The 21,227-nt window shown below is 43.7% G+C and overlaps 1 protein-coding gene across 5 annotated transcripts in view; it reads right to left on the bottom strand.

Annotated features, from left to right (window-relative positions):
- Positions 1 to 21,227, bottom strand: part of mpp7a (MAGUK p55 scaffold protein 7a) — a 550,968-nt gene that overhangs the window by 174,802 nt on the left and 354,939 nt on the right. For all 5 annotated transcript variants that reach the window (XM_085987688.1, XM_085987686.1, XM_085987689.1 and 2 more), the window contains one exon: positions 5,915 to 5,995. In XM_085987688.1, coding sequence (XP_085843814.1) covers positions 5,915 to 5,995 — 81 coding nt within the window. The remainder of the gene's footprint in view (positions 1 to 5,914; positions 5,996 to 21,227) is intronic.

The raw sequence follows: 21,227 nt of genomic DNA, 5'->3' as shown, positions 1-21,227 counted from the left end.
TGGCCGTGTCCTGGGCCCAACCATCTACAGCTGCTTCATCTTTCCTCCATCATAAAGGTCAGGAGTGGGGATGTTCACTGATGACTGCATGGTGTTCAGTTCCATTTGCAACTCCGCAGATAATGAAGCAGTCCGTGCCCACATGCAGCAGGAGCTGAACGACGCTCATGCTTGGGCTGATAAGCGGCAAGTAACATTCGTGCCACACAAGTGCCAGGCAATGACCATCTCCAACAAAAGAATGTCTCACCACCACCCCTTGACATTCAATGGCATTACCGTCAGCAAATCCCCCACCATCAACATCCTGTGGGGGGGGGGTCACCATTGTCCAGAAATTTAACTGGACCAGCCACATAAATATTTTGGCTACAGAGCAGGTCAGAGGCTGGGTATTCTGCAGAGAGTGTCTCATCTCCCGACTCCCCAAAGCCTTTCCACCATCGACAAAGCACAAGTCAGGAGTGTGATGGAATACTCTCCACTTGCCTGGATGAGTGCAGCGCCAACACACAAAAAGCTCGACACCATCCAGAACAAAGCAGCCCATTTGATTGGCGCCTCATCCACCATCTTAAAAATTCAGTCCCTCCACCACTGGTGCACTGTATCTGCAGTGTATACGATCTACAAGATGCACTGCAGCAATGCGCCAAGGCTTCTTTAACAGCACCTCCTAAACCCGCAACCTCTATCACCTAGAAAGACAAGGGCAGCAGGCACATGGGAATACCACCACGTGCAAGTTCTCCTCCAAGTCACACACCATCCTGACTTGGAAATATACCGCCGTTCCTTCATCGTTGCTCGGTCAAAATCCTGGAACTCCCTCCCTAACAGCACTGTGGGAGTACCTTCACAACGCAGACTGCAGCAGTTCAAAAAGGCGGCTCACCACAACCTTGTCAAGGGCAATTAGGGATGGGCAATAAATGCTGGCCTTGCCACATTCTGTGAATGAATAAAAAAAATCTCCTCCACCCAGGATCAGATCTCACCCATTACCCAACCGCAAAGTAAAAATCATAGCTAGGAAATTTTTGTCTTCTAAGTTACAATTGTAGCGATTGCAAGGCTACTTTTGCCTCTCAAGTCAGACACTGACCATATTTATTTCCTCCATTCCCATCCTCTCATTTTGTCAGTTATTTTCTTCTGACTCTTGAAACATACCAATTGGTAAAATGATTAGCTTGGATAGAAAAGAATTTCTCAAGGTGTATCAAAGAACAAATCAATAGTATCCAAAATGTAAGGGTGACCCAAGCTTCCGGTCACCTGTCACTTTCATTCTCCACTCCATTCCCACTCAGACCTCACCGTCTTCGGCCTCTTAGACTGTTCCAATGAAGCTCAATGTAAGCTTGAGGAACAGCACCTCATCTTTCAATTAGGCACTTTACAGCCTTCTGGACTCAAAATAGAGTTCCACAATTTCAGACCATAACCTCTGCCCCTATCATTTTTTTCCATTTATTTTTTTTCTCTCTCGCATGGCAGCTGTCTTTCTTTCTGCCAGCGCTATTTACATAGAAACATAGAAGATAGGAGCAGGAGGCGGCCATTCGGCCCCTCGAGCCTGCTCCGCCATTCAATGCGATCATGGCTGATCATCCAAATTCAGTACCCTGTCCCTGCTTTCTCCCCATACCCCTTGATTCCTTTAGCCTTAAGAAATATATCCAACTCCTTCTTGAATATATTTAATGAACTGGCCTCCACCGCCGTCTGTGGTAGAGAGTTCCACAGGTTCACCACTCCCTGGGTGAAGAAATTCCTCCTAATTTCTGTCCTAAATGGCCTACCCTTTATCCTTAGACTGTGTCCCCTGGTTCTGGACTCCCCGACCATCGGGAACATCCTTCCTGCATCTAGTCTGTCCAGTCCTGTCAGAATTTTATAAGTTTCAATGAGATCCCCTCTCATTCTTCTAAACTCCAGCGAGCACAAGCCCAATCGACCCAATCTCTCCTCATACGTCATTCCTGCCATCCCAGGTATCAGCCTGGTGAATCTTCGCTGAACTCCTTCCATGGCAAGAACATCCTGTGGTAAACCACTGTTACCGTTCACAACCGTTCACTATTGTTACACTGTTGTTATCACTGTTTACACTGTTGCTATCACTACACAAGGTTACCTCTTGCCACGCACGCTGTTATACCTAGGCATACCTCAGCTGACTCCGCCCATGGCTCCGCCTGCTTGCCCAGGTATAAAGGTGACCGCTTGGCTGGTATTCTTCCTTGTTGGAACCGATCACCCACGAGGGTGGGCTCTGTTATTTAGCCAATAAAAACCTATAGTTACTATCTTAACTCGTCGCTTTTCATGGAATGAATTGATAGGTATATCACATCCTTCCTCAGATAAGGCGGCCAAAACTGCACACAATACTCAAGGTGTGGTCTCACCAAGGCCCTGTACAACTGCAGCAAGACATCCTTGTTCCGGTACTCAAACCCTCTCGCTACGAAGGCCAGCATACCATTTGCCTTCTTAACCGCCTGCTGCACCTGCATGCTTACCTTCAGCAACTGGTGCACAAGGACACCCAGGTCTCGTTGCACTTCCCCTTCTCCCAATCTATTGCCATTTAGATAATAATCTGCCTTCCTGTTTTTGCCACCAAAGTGGACAACCTCACATTTATCCACGTTTCTGCCCAATCACCCAACATGTCCAAATCATCCTGGAGTTTCTCGACATCCTCCTCACAGCACACACGCCCAACCCAGCTTTGTGTCGTCTGCAAATTTGGAGATATTACATCCAGTTCCCTTGTCTAGATCATTAATATATATTGTGAATAACTGGGGTCCAAGAACCGATCCCTGCGGTACCCGACTAGTCACTGCCTGCCACTCGGAAAAGGACCCGTTTATTCCAACGCTTTGCTTTCTGTCTGCCAACCAGTTCTCTATCCAAGTCAATACCTTGCCCCCAATCCCATGTGCCTTAACTTTACACGCTAATCTCTTATGCGGGATCTTATCGAAGGCCTTCTGAAAGTCCAGATACACCACATCCACTGGTTCGCCCTTATCTATTTTACCAGTTACATCCTCAAAAAATTCCAGTAGATTAGTCAAGCACGATTTACCTTTTGTGAATCCATGTTGACTTTGTCCGATCCTGTCACTGTTTTCCAAGTGCTCTGCTATTACATCTTTTATAATGGACTCTAGCATTTGCCCCACTACTGATGTCAGGCTTACCGGTCTGTAATTCCCCGTTTTCTCTCTACCACCTTTTTTGAATAGTGGGGTAACATTAGCTACTCTCCAATCCATGGGTACTGTTCCAGATTCCATCGAATGTTGGAAGATGATCAGCAATGCATCTACTATTTCTAGGGCCACTTCCTTAAGTGCCCTAGGATGTAGATTATCAGGCCCTGGGGATTTATCGGCCTTCAATCCCATCAATTTACCTAACACCATTTCCCTACAAATACTGATTTCTTTCAGTTCCTCCCTTTCATCAGGCCCTATGTTCCCCGGCATCTCTGGGAGGTTATTTGTGTCCTCCTTTGTGAAGATCAAACCAAAATATGTATTTAGTTCGTTGCCATTTCTTTGTTCCCCATTACAAATTCCCCTGATTCTGACTGCAAGGGACCTACGCTTGACTTCACCAATCTTTCACTCTTCACATATCTATAAAAGCTTTTACAGTCAGTTTTTATGTTCCCTGCAAGCTTACTCTCATATTCTATTTTCCCCTTCTTAATTAATCCCTTTGTCCTCCTTTGTTGAATCCTAAATTGCTCCCAATCCTCAGGATTATTGCTTTTTCTGGCCAATTTATATGTCCTCTCCTTGGATCTTATGCTATCCCTAATTTCCCTTGTTAGCCATGGTTGAGTCACCTTTTTTGTTTTATTTTTATGCCAAACTGGGATGAACAAATTCTGTAGTTCATCCATGCGGTCTTTGAATGTTTGCCATTGCCTATCCACCGTCAACCCTTTGAGTGACATTCCCCAATCAATCCTACCCAACTCGCGCCTCAGACCATCGCAGTTTCCTTTATTTAAATTTAGGACCCTAGTCTCTGAGTCAACTACTTCATTCTCCATCTTAATGAAGAATTCGATAATATTATGATCGCTCCGACCCAAGGGGCCTCGTACAACAAGATTGCTAATTAATCCTTTCTCGTTACATAATACCCAGTCTAAGATGGCCTGATCTCAGGCAGTGAGCTCCAGACCCCCACAACCCTCTGGGTGAAGAAATTTCCCCTCAAATCCCCTCTAAACCTTCCACCTTGTTTTTGACACCTCTGCTAAGGGAAATAGGTCCTTTCTATTCACTTTATCTATGCCCCTCATAAGTTTATACACCTCAATAAAGTCTCCTCTCAGCCTCCTCTATTCCAAGGAAAACAGACCCAGCCTATCCAGTCTTTCCTCACAGCTAAGATTCTCTACTCCCGGCAACATCCTTGTAAATCTCCACTGTACCCTCTCTAGTGCAATCACCTGTAATGCGGTGACTAGAACTGCACGCAGTACTCTAGTTGAGGCCTATCTAGTGTTTTATACAGCTGAAGCATAACCCCTCCTGCTCTTGTATTCTATGCCATAGCTAATAAAGGCAAGCATTCCATATGCCTTCTTAACCACCGTATCTAACTATCCTGCTACCTTCAGGGATCTGTGGACATGCACTCCAAGGTCCCTTTGTTCCTCTACACTACTCAGTGTCCTACCATTTAATGTGTATTCCCTTTCCTTGTTAGCCCTCCCCAAATGCATTACCTCACACTTCTCCGGATTGAACTTCATTTGCCACTGTCCTGCCCACCTGACTAATTTATTGATGTCTACAGCTTCCTTCTTCAGTATCAACCACACAGCCGATTTTATATCATCTGCAAACTTCTTAATCATACCCCCTATATTCAAGTCTAGATCGTTGATATATATCACAAAAAGCAAGGGACTGAGCCCTGCGGAACCCCACTGGAAACAGCCTTCCAGTCACAAAAACACCCACCAACCATTACCCTCTGCTTCCGGTCTCCGAGCCAGTTTTGAATCCAACTTGACACTTTGCCCTGGCTTTTAACTTTGTGACCAGTCTGCCATGTGAAACCTTATCAAAAGCCTTGCTAAAGTCCATATACACTACATCAAACGCACTACCCTCATCTACTCTCGTTATCTCCTCAAAAAATTCCAGCAAGTTTGTCAGACACGTCCTTCCCTTAACAAATCCGTGCTGACTATCCTTGATTAATCCGTGTCTTTCTAAATGAAGATTTATCCTGTCCTTCGAATTCTTTCCAATAATTTTCCCACTACCAAGGTTAGGCTGACTGGCCTGTAATTACTCGGTCTATCCTTTTCTCCCTTTTTAAGCAAGGGTACCACATTAGCAGTCCTCCAGTACCACACCTGAAGCCAGAGAGGATTGAAGAATGATGGTCAGGGCCTCTGCTATTTCCACTTTTGCTTTGCTTACCAGCCTGGGATACATTTCATCCGGGCCTGGGGATTTATCCACTTTTAAAGCTGCTAAACTCCTTAGTATTTCCTCTTTCACTATGTTTATTTCATCTAATATTTCACACTTCTCCCCACTGATAGTAATGTCTGCTTCGCCCCTGTCCTTTGTGAAAACAGACGTAAAGTATTCATTAAGAACACTACCGACGTCTCCCACCTCCACACACAGATTACCCTCATGATCTCCAATAGGCCCTACCCTTTCCCAAGTGCACAGACTTTATATAGAGTATACAAATGCAATAAAGTTAAGCAGAGCTGAAATTTCAGAAACATAGCCTTGAGATTGGATCAGATTTTAATCTTCTGGTCTTGCTTATTGCTAACTGCCTGCGGCAACAAAACTCAAGCAAAAGCGTTTACTTTGACAACACATTCACACGTGTAACATGTCCTCACCTTGAGATGGGGCTGTGATAGCAGCTTCACCAGTTCTCTGATCTCACTGTTCATTGGCGTGTTGTGCAGATCCTCAGTGAGCTATGAAACATAATGAAATGGTAGGGAAAATTTCAGTGAAATATTGTTTTCACTCATTGCATTAGTGACATCTGAGAATCTATCTTGTTCAAAGCTATTACTTTCTAGGGTGTTCAAACGAAGGCCAGCATGAAGAATAACAGACCATTAATCACCAATCTTTTTTTCTAGCCCTCAGTAGACCAGCTTTGGCAGGGCCTTTCAGCTCACTTTAGTTCAGCTAATCGTATGTGGCAACTCTACAGCAAGATCAAGAGCTGATTTATTACATGGAACGGTGAATCCAAGTACCCACTGTACAGAAAAAGTCTTTACAAACAAAGCATGGGTCTTACAGAGGCAGGATCAATCCCTGACATTCACTTTGTAACCTGCTTTCAGTGCAGTGGTGAAATCTACACCATTACTTGCAGACTGTGCAGCTGTTCTAAAGGTGTAGATCAGGGTGCCCCCCACCCCCCAGCAACTATGTTGACTAAATACTGCAAATGGAAAGTGTGGCACACACTAACTGCTTGTATTCCATCTGCACTGGATTGAAACCTGCAAAGGAAAACTCAATTTGTCTTGAAAATTTAGTTATTAAACTTTTCAGAGCTACAACTCTCAACAGATGTCTATTACTCAATCTCCTTCCTGCACAATCTGATGTTTTCAGGTTACTTAATTGATGTGTTTGTGATTCCTTAAAGAACAAAAGGTAATGGATTTTTAACAAGAATGTGATCATCTTAGAGCAATGTGCACCAATAGACTTGATTCATACCATCACCTCTGTGTCACCTTCTGGTCAAGCACATCTGCGGCATCACCTTTTCTCCATTGCACTCATTTCCATCTTAAATTAGTCAGCACATCCCCCCATGGTGGCTTCTCCTCCATGGCATGGAGTCAGCTTCCATATTCATACTTAAACTTAACTCACTCTCTCTCCACTGCAACCCTCAATTCCATAACCATTGTTCTGTCCGTAACATCAAAATCGAGCATAAGCAAAAGCTTTCAACTCATTATCGGCAAGATCATCTAGTTCACCACCCATCACACATTCTGCAACCTAGCCCCCAATTCCATTTTCCTCGCCAGCTGCTCACTCAGGCTGAAACAGGCAACTTGTATCCTGAACCGAGCTTCAAGACATCTTACCCATCACCAAGGCTGCTCATATCCATCTCAAACATCACACCATCCACATCTCATCCCCAACCACTGCTGAAACACTCATTTGCATCATAGTTAACTCCAGGCTTCTCCAACTCTCTCTTCACTGCCCTCCCATCCCCACAGTTCCATCCTACACAACAACCTCCATTGGCTGCCCATCCTCCAATGCATGAAATTAAAAAATCTCATCCCCATTTACTCACTACTTCTGCAACTTTCTCTAGACTGTGCCAGCACATGTGCTTTGGTCCTTTGGCTCTGGTCCCTCACTCTATCTTTGGTGGCAGACCCTTCAGCTGATACATTCTCCTTAAACACATCCACCTGGGTACCTCTCTGCCCACATCAAAAATCGCCTCAAAAGAACTACAGGAAGCTCTCGATTTACCGGCACCTAAATAACCAGAAATCTCTGTTAACCGTCAAAATTCAGGAGTAGGTTCAGGTAAGTTTTACTTCGTATTAGTGGCCGTTCCTGGATCTGTGGCTGTGTAACGGGGTTCCTGCACCTGTTGCTAAGCAACAGGGATGCTTGGTCTGTGGCCGGGGTTCCTGCACCGGTTGCTAAGCAACAGGGAAGCCTGGATTTGTTGCTGTGTACGGAGCTCTCGTACCTTTTAACTATACCTCTCTGTAATCCGGACTTTGATAAACCGGCACCACGCCGGTCCCGGATAAAAAAGAGTTTCCTGTATATAGTTGCAAGCTGTTATTGCAAGGAACTCCACAGAATGTAGCAAAATGTAAAAGATGCACTTGGCTCTTCGCCATCACTGAAAAAGTTAAAAATGAAGTTTTAAGACCTTGCCTTGTACTAGTTACAGTTGTGGCAGGTTTGTTATTGAATGTTTATAGCAGACAACTGTTTTAACCATTCATCACCAGATCTGGCTGGACCACCTATAGCACTATTGTGCCTGCTCTCCTCTGCTAAAACTGCTCAACATTCCAGGATCATCCTGGAATACAAAGATAACCCCCAGCTTCTCTTCTGTTAGCTGCCTCGGCTACTTCCTTCCCTTCCCTTAGCCCGCCGGGTCAAAGTTCCCCCTGGCCTAGTCCTGAACTCACAACTTTCTCTAATTTTTCTCCTATTTGCCCTCTCCGAGCTCATCTTATCCACCCCCTGCTCCCTCGAACCTAGTCCCACCAACCGCTGACTGCCCAACTTCTCTTCCTGGCTCCCATGCTTGTGGATATAGTTAACAGTTACCTCTCCTCAGGTACTGTCCCCTTCCCCCTCAAATCTGCTGTCATCACTTCTCCTAAAAAAAACCACCCTAAACCCATCTGTCCTTGCAAACTACCACCCCATCTCCAACCTATCTTTCCTCTCCAAAGTCCTTGAATGTGCTGTTGCCTCCCAAATCCATGTCCATCTTTCCCAGAATTCCATGTTAGAATACCTCCAATCAGGTTTCTTCCCCTGCCACAGTACTGAAACAGCCCTCATTAAAAAGTCACAACTGACATCCTATGTGACTGTGACCGTGGTAAGCGATCACTTCTCAACCTGTCTGTAGCCTTTGACATGGTTGATCACACCATCCTCCTCCGATGCCTCTCTTCAGTTGTCCAGCTGAGTTGGACTGCCCTCACCTGGTTCCATTCTTATCTATCCAGTTGTTGCCAGACAGTCCCACTCCCACAGCGTTACCTCTGGTGTCCCCCAAGGATCTATCCTTAGCCTCGTCCTATTTATCATCTACATGCTGCCCCTCGGTGACATCATCTGAAAAATGTAAGAAGTCACACAACACCAGGTTATAGTCCAGCAGCTTTATTTGAAATCACAAGCTTTCGGAGCGCTGCTCCTTCTTCAGCGCTCCGAAAGCTTGTGATTTCAAATAAAGCTGTTGGACTATAACCTGGTGTTGTGTGACTTCTTATATTTGTCCACCCCAGTCCAACTCCGGCATCTCCACACCATCATCTGAAAACACAGCGTCAGGTTCCACATGTACGCTGACGACACCCAGTTCTACCTCACCACTACCTCTCTCGACCCCTCCACTCCTTAAAACCTACCTCTTTGACCAAGCTTTTGGTCCTCTGTCCTAATGTCTTGTGGCTTGGTGTTAAATTTTGTTTCATAATGCTCCTGTGAAGCGCCTTGGGATGTTTTACTACATTAAAAGCAATTTCTTGCTATTGTAGTTCGAGGAGGTCTCACACTACTTACCAGAATTCAATTTGGTCGATCTCACTCCTGACCTATACCACACACTTTGTTTTAATGTGAAGCCGAAACTGCTCTAATACCAATAATACCCTTAGTGGATGGGTCTTAACAGGGTTCTATGTTGAAGACTTTTCCAAGCTTTTTTTGTTTGGAGGGGAAGAGCCAGAATAGCCACACGTCATTCTCAGCTTGTCAAAGATGTGTGCAAATGATGCAATGATGTGGCAAAGCTGTAAATCACATCAGAAAGTGTACTTGTAAACAAATGACCAACTCTTTTCCATTAAAAGTGCGCCTATAAACCACTTTAACATCCAAAACTTATGGCTGTTAAGTCTCACAGACATAGATGAGAATAATAAAACATTTATGAATTTGCCCTAACAGCAGAAATACTAAGGTGGGATTGAGTTTCATAATGCATTAAAGAGCTGTAATATTTATACAATTAGGAAAAAAATCAAAACCTGGTCAATGCATTAGGTTTTTTTACATTTTTTGGATGAAATAATTTGGTTCAGATTACACACATCTGTCATTTAAGCATTTAACTGGGTGATAAACACAACACAACCACTATACAAAGTTTACATTTTATCTGAACCTTAAAGTAACATTTTTACTCTTTTCCCCCTCCCCAAGGCAGAAGTTAGCGGGGGCGGGAGGGCATTTCCCACATCATTTGCAGAAATGTTTACATATGAAGAGGTGGTGAAGAAGAAAAGTGAAACATAGCCATAATATATATTCACATTTTTGAGAGAAACGAACCAGCAATGCACACCGACAAATTGAGGATAAAGTTTGGCTATTTTTTTTGTTGAGACACAGGATATACTGTATTACATAGGTGGAGGAGATTAACTCAAATTAGGTCATCAATCCTCATCTCGTGATCTGTTTATATTACCACTGTACACTCAATTTTGGCAAAGAGTTATTTTTTCAAGCCAATAAAAACTAATTTCATGGCAGGAAAGTGGTGCATGTGTTGTCACCACTACCAACTAATTTATACTACGAAAATAATGGAATGCAGGCTTTATTTTACACAAAAATGTAAAATGTCTTCCTCGATCTCTCATTCTCTGATTCTTTCCACCGTACTCAATTTTGTCTTCCATTCGTTCTGCCTCCTCGATCATCTCCTTTTGCCAACTCTATTTGTGTTTGTTTATGACTCTTATTTTCTCCTTTTTCTGTCTCCTGTCTTACTGTTGCTCTCTGTGCATTTCTCTTGCTGTATGCTTGGCACTCGGTGCCTTTCACACATTTCCTTTCTATCTCAATGGGCCAAATCCTGCGGTGAGCGGCGAACAAATGGCGCCAGCTGTTGGTTACACTTGCACATAGACTTTTTATGGGCTTTTGCACCGGAAGTTTTGGCAGCTATCAAAAAAGCACAGCGCCCGCGACAAAGAATCTGGGGCTTGTGTGAAGAAGGCAAGCAACTGTTTATCTCCTTAACCAATCAGATTGAAGAATCGATGAGCAGTGAAGTGTCAGTTAGAATATTTAATTCAATGTAAAATCAGGTACAGAAAGCAAAATGAAGAGAAGGAATTAAGAGAATTAAGACTGGATTAAGAGAGAGAGATGAAAGTGACAATGAAAAAGTAAAAACATTTTTTATTTAAAATTTTTTATTTTTTTAAATCTCCAACAATAATTAAAATCTGGAGAAATAAGACTCCACACTTGTTAGTTAATTTTCAGTGCCAGTGAGGTTATTTGGCAGTAAGGCATCACACCTTTAGAGGGCACTTACACAGGAATGGACAAGCCCTAATTTTTTCTGGCGAGTTTAATGCGTATGTATGAGCTAAGTACAGCATCTTCACGCCGTTCCATGTATTTCAATGGCGAGTCTCCTGGTGAGATGCCGTTGTCGCGCAACTTTTGAGAGGTGCGGGACAACTCGGACAGCAACTTCCTGATTTATGCATTTAACTGCGCATGTGTGGTCGCTGTAAGTTACTGTCCGATTAAAACGTTAATACAGTAACGGTGAGCGCTGTTAACCTGACTCAGAGGGTTGTGAATCTTTGGAATTCTCTACCCCAAAGGGCTGTGGGTGCTAAGTCGTTGAGTATATTCAAGAGTGAGAGAGATAGATTTTTGGACTCTCAGAGAATCTGGGGATTGGGTGGGAAAGAGGAGTTGAGATCGAAGTTCAGTCATGATCTTATTGAACAGGCTCAAAGGGCCGTATGGCCTACTCCTGCTCCTAATTCTTGTTATGGTCTCACAAATCTCATTTTCCCCTATCCATCATAGAAATCTGGAGGCAGACTTGGGACGCCAAACTTCAGACGCAGAAATGATCTCAATCCTCTCTGGAAGCAGAAGTTTAATGCCTGTGCTATTTTGTTGTCTTGGCACGAGGGAGCAGGTCTTGAGATTGTAGGTTGGGAGTGTGAATGTAGGGGCTTGATTTCACACTGATAGTAGAACCAGGTACAAAGAATTGATCCTTGATAATCATTTGAGTATTAATGTATTAATAAATATGTGGTATGCATAGATCAGCTGGGACACAAGCAGACACTATGGACAAAATCTTATTTATTTATATACATAGAAATCAAATAGATGAATATAAATTGTTCTACGAATAGTAAATAATTATAAATGACAAATCTAAAAGTTACATGACAAGTGCCTGGAATAAACTCAGTCAACATCAACATAAATAGGATAGTGACAAAGAAATGAACAATGTTGCCATTTTGACAGTATTTAAAAGAGCGCCAAATGTGTTTATTCTCTACCTTAACAGTCAGTTAGGACTAGGAAGGCTAATACACTTGGAGTCAGGACAGACCAGGGAAGCAAATAGCTGGCTGCTGCTGTGTCAGGGGGAATGGAGGCAAAGCTGAGACACTGAGGAGGTCTCAATGGGGAGATGGGGATCTGGAAGTGAAGCAAAGATCAGGCAGAGTGCTAAAATGTTCAGAATGGAGATCAACAGGGAAGGATCCCGGCAGCTGAAAATGAGTTGACGTTCCCCCCCGACCCTCCCTCAAATGATCTGATTAGTTGAAACACCACTGACCAATCAGCAACATTACAGGCTCATTAGAATACTATATTAAGACAAAATTACATTTGTACAACATTACAAACAGGCACTAGAACTACAAATATACATACCTCCAAAAAAAAATACATGCTTTTTAAGTACCATTTCTGAATTTCAGTACATCTGGAAAACCTTCTGTATAAAACCTAAAAATTCTCTAACCCACTGCAACATAATCAATTTCTCAAGTTGATTCAAAATTTGTACACTTACAATATTATTAGACTGTATTGAACTCTTTTCCACTTGCATGCCTATTCCCTAAAATTTCCACTTCCGCCTCCCCACCAACCCCACGACTCAATGTCCCTAACATATCGTATATGTGAAAGGATGGAACAGTTAGTGCAAAACAGATTTCAGCACAGCAGCTCAGTGACGAACTTGAATGCTTTTCTAATCTAATCCATTGCTTCCTATTCGCCCTGTAGGATGGACTGCTCCATTGATATAGTGGACTCCCTCAAACTGATAACTTTCAAAATGTCATACACAGCACAAAGGAAGATGGTTGTGGTTGTTGGAGGCCAATCATCTCAGCCTCAGGACATCGCTACAGGAGTTCCTTAGGGCAGTGTCCTAGGCCCAACAATCTTCAGCTGCTTCATCAATGACCTTCCCTCCATCATAAGGTCAGAAGTGTGGATGTTTGCTGATGATTGCACAGTTGTTCAGTTCCATTTGCAACTCCTTAAATAATGAAGCAGTCTGTGCCCACATGCAGCAAGAGCTGGACAGCATTCAGACTTGGGCTGGTATGTGGCAAGACCAAGACTGCAGCGGTTCAAGGCGGCGGCTCACCACCACCTTCTCGAGGGCAATTAGGGCTGGGCAATAAATGCTGGCTCTGCCAGCGACACTCACATCCCATGAACTAATAAAAAAGAAACATTCATGCCACACAAGTGCCAGGCAATGACTATCTCCAACAAGAGAGTCTAACCACCGCCCCATGGCATTACTATTGCCAAATCTCACACCAACATCCTGGGGGGTCACCATTGACCAGAAATTTAACTGGACCAGCTACATAAATACTGTGGTTACAGGAGCAGGTCAGAGGCTGGGTATTCTGCGGCGAGTGATTCGCCTACTGACTCCCCAAAGCCTTTCCACCATCTACAAGGCACAAGCCAGGAGTGTGATGGAATACTCTCCACTTGCCTGGATGAGTGCAGCTCCAACAACACTCAAGAAGCTCGACACCATCCAGGACAAAGCAGCCCGCTTGATTGGCACCCCATCCACCACCTTAAATATTCGTTCCCTCCACCGTGGTTACAGTGTATACCATCTACAAGATGCACTGCAGCAATGTGCCAAGGCTTCTTCGACAGCACTTCCCAAACCCGTGACCTCTACCACCTAGAAGAAGGGCAGTAGGTGCATGTGAATACCATCACCTTCAAGTTCGCCTCCAAGTCACACATCAGCCTGACTTGGAAATATATCGCCGTTCCTTCATCGTCGCTGGATCAAAATCTTGGAACTCCCTCCCGAACAGCAATATGGGAGTACCTTTGCCACAAGGACTGCAGCAGTTCAAGGTGGCGGCTCACCACCAGCTTGTCAAGAGTAATTAGGGATGGGCAATAAATGCTGGCCTTGCCAGCGATGCCCACAGCCCATGAATGAATAAAAAAGTGTATCCAATGAGAGCAAATCTCTTTGAATTTCAGCCAATGTGAAATGCTGACTCTGTTGGGAAATTAATTCAGCCCACTCATTTTATTCAGTCAAATAAGGACCCTGTCCAACCATTTTTCCTTTTTATTGTTGAGTTAATAAGTGATCCAGTTCACTTTTGAATATTTGAACAGAGATGACACACACTGGACTACAAGGCAGACTAATGTGCAAGTCAACAATTCTTCTCCATGAACAAATTACTGTTTAAGGAAAAATTCATGGCTTCTTTTAACTTGTAATTATGTCCCCTATCTCTGCTGTTCCATTTTTTGCATGAAAGGCCTCTGTACTCGAATCACTGATTTATCAAAATTTTGAAATCTTTTATCATGTCCTTCTTTCTAAATCTCTCATCCAACTCCAATCCTAATGAGAATATATTTAACTTCCTTAGGCTTTCTTTACAACTCACTGTCAACCATAGGCTCAGTCATCACATTCTCACCTGTCAGAAAATTGTCAAGTTCCACTCAAGACTTAAGTACATAATCTAGGCCAACACTTTGGTGCTGTACTGCCATGTTGGAGGTGCTTTCTTTTGAATGAATCATGAAACCGAAGCGCCATCTGCCTACTCAGTTGGATGTAAAAGGTTCCATAGCGCTATTTCAAAAGGAACATGGGATTTCTCTTAGTGTCTAGGCCAACACATTCCCTCAACCATCAGCACCAAAAACAGATGAACTCATTGTTTTTTAAAACCTTGCTGTGCACAAATTGGCCACAACATTTGCCACATTTCAAGAGTCATTCATTGAGTATAAAGCACTTTGGGAAAGGTGGTAAAAGTTTTTTTTTCTTTCTTTCATTGACCTAAAACTTGGAATCATCTTCGCTGGTCTTGCACAAACTCTTTCCACCGGCTCTGCATCTATTGGATGTCAGAATGAACAAAAGGCTGTGTTACCCAGTGATGAACCATAGTATCTGTAGAGCCCTTTCAGAGTACAGAAGCTGGATAGCTCTGCCTCCTAAAAGCACTCCAATGATTTCTTCTGCTGGAGAATGAGATAGAAAGGGAATCGCAGCACCAGTAGTTGACACAACAACCGGGTACTGAAGAGGAGATGAGAAGAAAAAGCAGATTGGGGATGCATTATGTAAATCTGATTGTCCCATGTCCCTAGTTACTTCTCTGAAGATATGAAGAGCCTCAATCTGAAATGTTAAAACTCTCTTCTCATTTCATATTTTGGCAAGCCTATTGTGCATTTGTAACATTTGTGTTTCTTTAAGAATCATGCATTTCTTAAGTCGACTGTTGGGGATGCATCTTAGAATTTACTCTAACAAGGAAGATCAAAAAATTTTGATTTTTTTTTAATGATTTCAATTGTACAGTGGTACAGAATACAGGAAACTTTGGTTTATCCGGAGGTTGTATGTCCGGTATACTCGATCTAACGGCAAAAAATCAGGAGCCGTTTTCTATAAGTTTTTTTAGTTCTCGTTCTTTTTTTTCCCCCCCAGTCAGGCACTGCAGGGTCTGTAGCTATAGTAACAGCTTCAGCTAGAGACGCTTGCAGCTGCAGCTGACTCTTTAGAAGCTGTTGCTAAGCAACAGTGTTTGTTGTCAGATACGGAGATGAAAACCTCCGTATGCTTCAACATTAACTTTGTATGTCCGGCAGTTTTGATAGATCGGCAACACGCCGATCCCGTCGGTGCTGGATATCACAAAGTTTCCTGTATCTGGAATTTCTAGTCAATCAACCTAAAAATAAGAAAATGTTCCGGCCGCCCAAGCCTCTAAACGTTACAACTTCTCGGCAACGCAGATAATATAGTGACAAGGCTCTGGCTTTCGAGTACGTTATGTAGATACTGTTTTCTTAAAATGACTATCTGTCCCACACATAAATGTCGATACAGCTTGGGCGATACTGTTCCACTGAGACTAGAAAAGTTCCAGATTCAATCACTGGTTTGTGCTGAGTTAGCAGATCGCAGCCAGAGTAGCAGTGGAGATACTCTAAGTGGACTCAATATCCATGGGTTGGAGAGGGAGTGGGGGCGGTGGTAAAGAGAAATCAGCCAGGGGTCCATACATGGGAGTCTATACAGTGCTCCCTGCCGTGTATGGATGTTGAGCGAGGGCAGGATAAACCCCAGCTGAATTGCTCGATTGAATAGACTGCCCAACATTCTACGAATTTGCACACGAACAACAATCACTTGTAGGAGTTACTGGAGGGCTGCCAGCGTTCCTGAAACCATACTCCACCATGCGTTGCTGCTTTTGGGAGAGGCAAGATAGGATGAAGTACAGAAAAGAGAGTAAAGCAGCAAATTCTATCTTAAAATGAAACGCACATAAATCAGAGACCGTTGCTCCTTTAAGAGTTTATTTAGTTGACAAAACCCAGTTGTTGATAATTGGGCAAGTTCCAAAGATTCATTAAAATTTTGTTGTTGGGAGCTAAATTTGCCTTCTCCAGTAGAATGCACTTAAAATGTCCCACTGGAGTGAAAGGCCCTTACTGTGCCATATTGAAGTGTGCATTGCCAATTATTTTGTAGTACAGCCTGTAGTTTAACAGATTTCACAACTTGAAACTCACTTATTTAAAAAAAAGTCTGAATACATGTAAAAATGGCAAAACTTGGTAAAAGCGACATTACTTAACGAAGAAATCGATGGACATAATGTCACAATACCCTTTTCTCCTGATCAGTAGTTTCTAAGTTACCATTACATGTAGGACTGCTTTTGCAGAATTCAAAGCTGGACAAGAGGCGGTGCTTGCAGCAAAAATGAGACATTTCTATCTAGTTTTAGCATGGGAATGTAGTTCCTTTAATTCACAATAATAATGAGTTTCAAACCTGTTTCATTCAGAATCATGTCCTCAGCTGACTCGATAGAAAACAAGGTTTTAAACAACAATTAGTTCCTCTGTTTTGGTACTGGTGGTTGAGGGAATGTGTTGGCCTGGACACTAAGGGAGAGAAATTTGGTATCGCCCCATTTGGGGTGCAATTATCAGCCGGGCGCAAGGTTTAGCGCCTGGCACTAAATATTGTCTCCGACTGCAAACTTGGCTTCTATCGCCCCTGGAGGTGATTGGAGCGCTAAATCAGGCGCTACACACCTCTCAAGGCGCTAACGCCGAGGAGCGAGGCGCTACCTCAGAGCGCTGGCGAAGTTCATGTGATGTCAGTCAGCAATGGAACACAGACACCCTGGCGCCGGTCAGTTCTTAAAGGGGAGGGTCGATCTTGCTCTCCATCCACACCCTGCTCATTGCAGCCTTGAATCTCTTAAGGCGCTAATGGGAGGCGCAAACCAACCGTATTTTTCCCCATAAGAAAAATAATTAAGAATATGTTAGAAAAAGGGTAGCATCAGAGGACTGGGATTTGCTAAACTTGGGAGTTCTTACTTAAAAAGGGATCGAGGGAAATCAGGGTGTCTATAGACAAGAAGTTTCATCAATACTAGAGAAAAGGTGTTGGCGCACTTAGAGATATAAACTAATTAGCATCAGCATGGATCCACAAACACCAGAGCATTTGAATAGAATTTTTTGATAAAATAACAAAAAACGTAGGCAAGGGCAAGAATGTAAAAGTGCTATACTTAGCTATCAGTAAAGCTTATGATAACGTGACCCTTGGAAACCTATTTCACAACCCCGGTTCAATTAGAAGTTTAGTAGAGCATGCCGGGAAGAGCACCAGGCATACCTGAAAATAAGGTGCCACTTGACGAAGCTACAACACAGGAATACATGCATGTTACCCAACAGTGAAAGCAGCCTGACAGAGCTAAGCGGATCAGATCAAAGCTCTGCAATAATGCCACATCCAGTCGTGAATGGTGGTGGACAATTAAGCAACTAACAGGAGGAGGAGACTCTATGAAGATTCCCTACTCTCAACGATGGTTGAGCCCAGAATACGAGTGCAAAACACAAGGCTGAAGTGTTTGCAACCATCTTCAGGCTGAAGTGTTTGCAACCATCTTCAGTCAGAAGTGCGGATTGGATGATCCCCACCATCGCAGATCCTGGTCTTCAGCCAATTCCATTCACTCCATGTGACATCAAGAAACAGCTGAGTGCACTGAACATTGCAAAGGCTACAGACTCCAAAAACATCCCGGTTGTACTGCTGAAGGCCTATGCTCCAGAACTAGCCACACCCCTAACTAAACTGTCCTAGTACAGCTTCAACATTAGTATCTATGCAAGGTTATGGAAAATTACCCAGGTATGTCCTATACACAAAAAGCAGGACAAATCCAACCCAACCAATTATCGCCCGATCAGCCTATTAAGCAGCACTTATTCACCAATAACCTGTTATCTGATGCTCAGTTTGGGTTCCCGCAGGACGACTCAGTTCAAAACTTTATTATAGATTTTCCACCACCTACAAGGCACAAGTCAGGAGTGTGATGCAATACTCTCCACATGCCTGGATGGGTGTCGCTACATCAACACTCAAGAATCTCGACACCATTCAGGACAAAGCAGTCAGCTTGAATGACATCCAATCTACTAGCTTAAGCACCCACTCCATCTACCACCACTGTGGCTACAGTGTGTACTATCTACAGGATACACTGTGGCAACTCACCAATGCACCTCCCAAACGGGAACCTCTACCACCAAGATGGGCAAGGGCACAGGGTGCAAGGGACACCATCACCTCCAAGTTCCTGTGAAAGTCACGTGCCATCCTGAATTGAAAATATACTGTCCCTTTCCTTCATTGTCACTGGGTCAAAATATTGGAACTCCCTACCAAACACAATCTTTTCAAGGGCAACTACAGATGGGAAATAAATGTTAACCTTGCCAGTGACTCCCATATCCCAAGAATGCATGTATATAAAAAAAATGAACAATGATATTGGCAATGGCATGCTGAGATAGATCAAATCATGGCCAGGCAATAGGAAGTGGGCAAGGGGTGTTGTGGTAAGTGTTAAGTATTTTAGATGATGGAGGAGTGTGGTGAGTGCAGTTCTGCAAGACTCAATGTTGGGACCATTATCTGGAAGCGGTTAACTTGATTTCAAAGTTTGCGAATGACACCAAAATTATACAGGTGTTACTGATATGGTGACAAATGAGGCAAGCTTTAGAAGGACTTAGCATGATTTGTGGAGGTGGGTGGCCAATTGGCAAATGCAGCATTTATGGAACAGGCAGAGGGAGTAATGGGAAAATACTGACTAAGATGGATCAGGATGGGGATTTGGGAGCCACAATGAATAGAACCATCAAGTCAATATCTGGCTGCTGACAAAAAATACTAATGGGATGTTAGGCTAAATAAAAAAAGGAACAGAGCATAACTCAGGAATAAAAACAGAAAATGTTGGCAACACTCAGCAGGTCAGGCTGTGGAGAGAGAAACTGAGCTAACGTTTCAGGTCGATGACCTTTCCTCAGAACTGGAAGATATGAGAGATTAACTGTTTTTAAGCAATTACAAAGCCAGTGAAAAGGGTGCCGGGTTTGGGTGGAAAACAGAAGAACAAAGGTCTGTGATAGGGTGGAGGTGTAACTGGCTACAGCAGAATAGCAAAAGAGGGAGGGAAGCATGGAAAATCTGGTAAAGGAGGCTTCCTTGGCCTGGGAGTATGGGAGAAGAGAGAAAGATGGTCCCCCAGGGGTGTGGAAGTTCTGATGGAAGGTCATCCACCTGAAACGTTAACAAATGTTTCTCTCTCCACAAATGCTGCCTGAGCAGTTGAGTGTTTCCAGCATTTTCTCTTATCATTTCAGATTTTCAGCATCCGCAGTATTTTCCTGTTGATATAGCTCAAAGGAAGTAGTCTTGCCACCACACAGAGCACTGGTCAGGCCACATTTGGATGACTGTGTGGAGTTCAAGAACTCCCACTATAGGGCGAATTTAGCTGCGCTAGAAAAGGTGCAGAGAGGAGACTAAAATGGTCAGGGGACGATTCAACAAAACTCAAGGATAGATTCGAAGAACTGAGATTCTCCTTGTTGTGAAGAAGAAAGCTGAGAGATGATTTGACAGGTTTTCAAATTATTAAGGGTGAGGGATGTAGAGGGTCAGCTAGGGTTATTTGATTTGGAACGAGACAACAGAACAATTATAAGCAGAGGAGGCAGATTCAAGCCAGATGTAAGGAAACATTCGTTTTATTGAAAGGGTAGTCAGATTTTAGAATACATTATTGAGGGGAGTTTTAGAGTTAAACTACTTAAATCACTTCAAGGTCAAATTATATTTCCCAATCTGATTTCCTGAGATAGGAAACATTTGTACCCATTGCCTGCAATTCATCCGTCCTAGATAACCACGTGTGCAGGATGTGCCTCCAGTTGCTCAAACACAAGCTCAGGGTTTTGGCGCTTGAGGAGCGACTGGAGTCACTGCAGGGCATATGGCAGGCTGAGAATTTCCTGGAGCGTGCGTTCCAGGAGGTGGTCATCCTGCAGCTACACCGAGTTTATCTGAAGAGGCAGGCAGTGCAGGAATCCTGTGAGTGTGCCACTCTCAAATCGGTTTTACATGCTGAATGCCAGTAAGGGCGACAACACATTGGGGGTGTGCAGTCGAGGGCACATCCACGGCACCATGGGGCAACTGACTGCACAGTGCGGCACAGCAAAATGTAGAAATGCAGTGGTCATAGGGGATTCGATCATCGGGGGGGATTGACAGGCGCTTCTGCAACCGCAGAGGTGACTACTGAGTGGTGTGTTGGTGCCAAAAGGCATCACTAAATGGGTGCAGCGCGGGGAAGGGTAACAGCCAGAAGCCGTGACCCGTGTTGGAACCGATGATGTAGGTAGGAAAAGGATCGAGGTCCTATAGACAGAGTTTCAGGAGCTAGGGAAGAAATGAAAGAACAAGACTTCAACAGTAGTAACCTCTGGATTACTCCTAGTGCAATGTGCTAGTGAGTATAGGAACAGTTAGATATGACAGATTAACACATGGCTGGAGAAGTGGTGCAGGAGGGAGGGCTTCAGATTCCTGCAGCATTGGGACCAGTGCAACAGGGTTGGGACCAAGGTCCCAGGGGGTTAAGTAGTGCTGTGGGGGAGGGTTTATGCTAATTTGGCCAGGGTAGGGGCACCAGGATGAAGCATCAGAGATGAGATACAAGGTACACACAGGACTGG

This window comes from Somniosus microcephalus, chromosome 5, assembly GCF_052327205.1.
Source record: "Somniosus microcephalus isolate GS21.2 chromosome 5, FLI_Smic_1.0, whole genome shotgun sequence".
Classification (NCBI taxonomy): Eukaryota; Metazoa; Chordata; class Chondrichthyes; order Squaliformes; family Somniosidae; genus Somniosus; species Somniosus microcephalus.
This window is presented reverse-complemented; position numbering and strand designations above follow the sequence as displayed.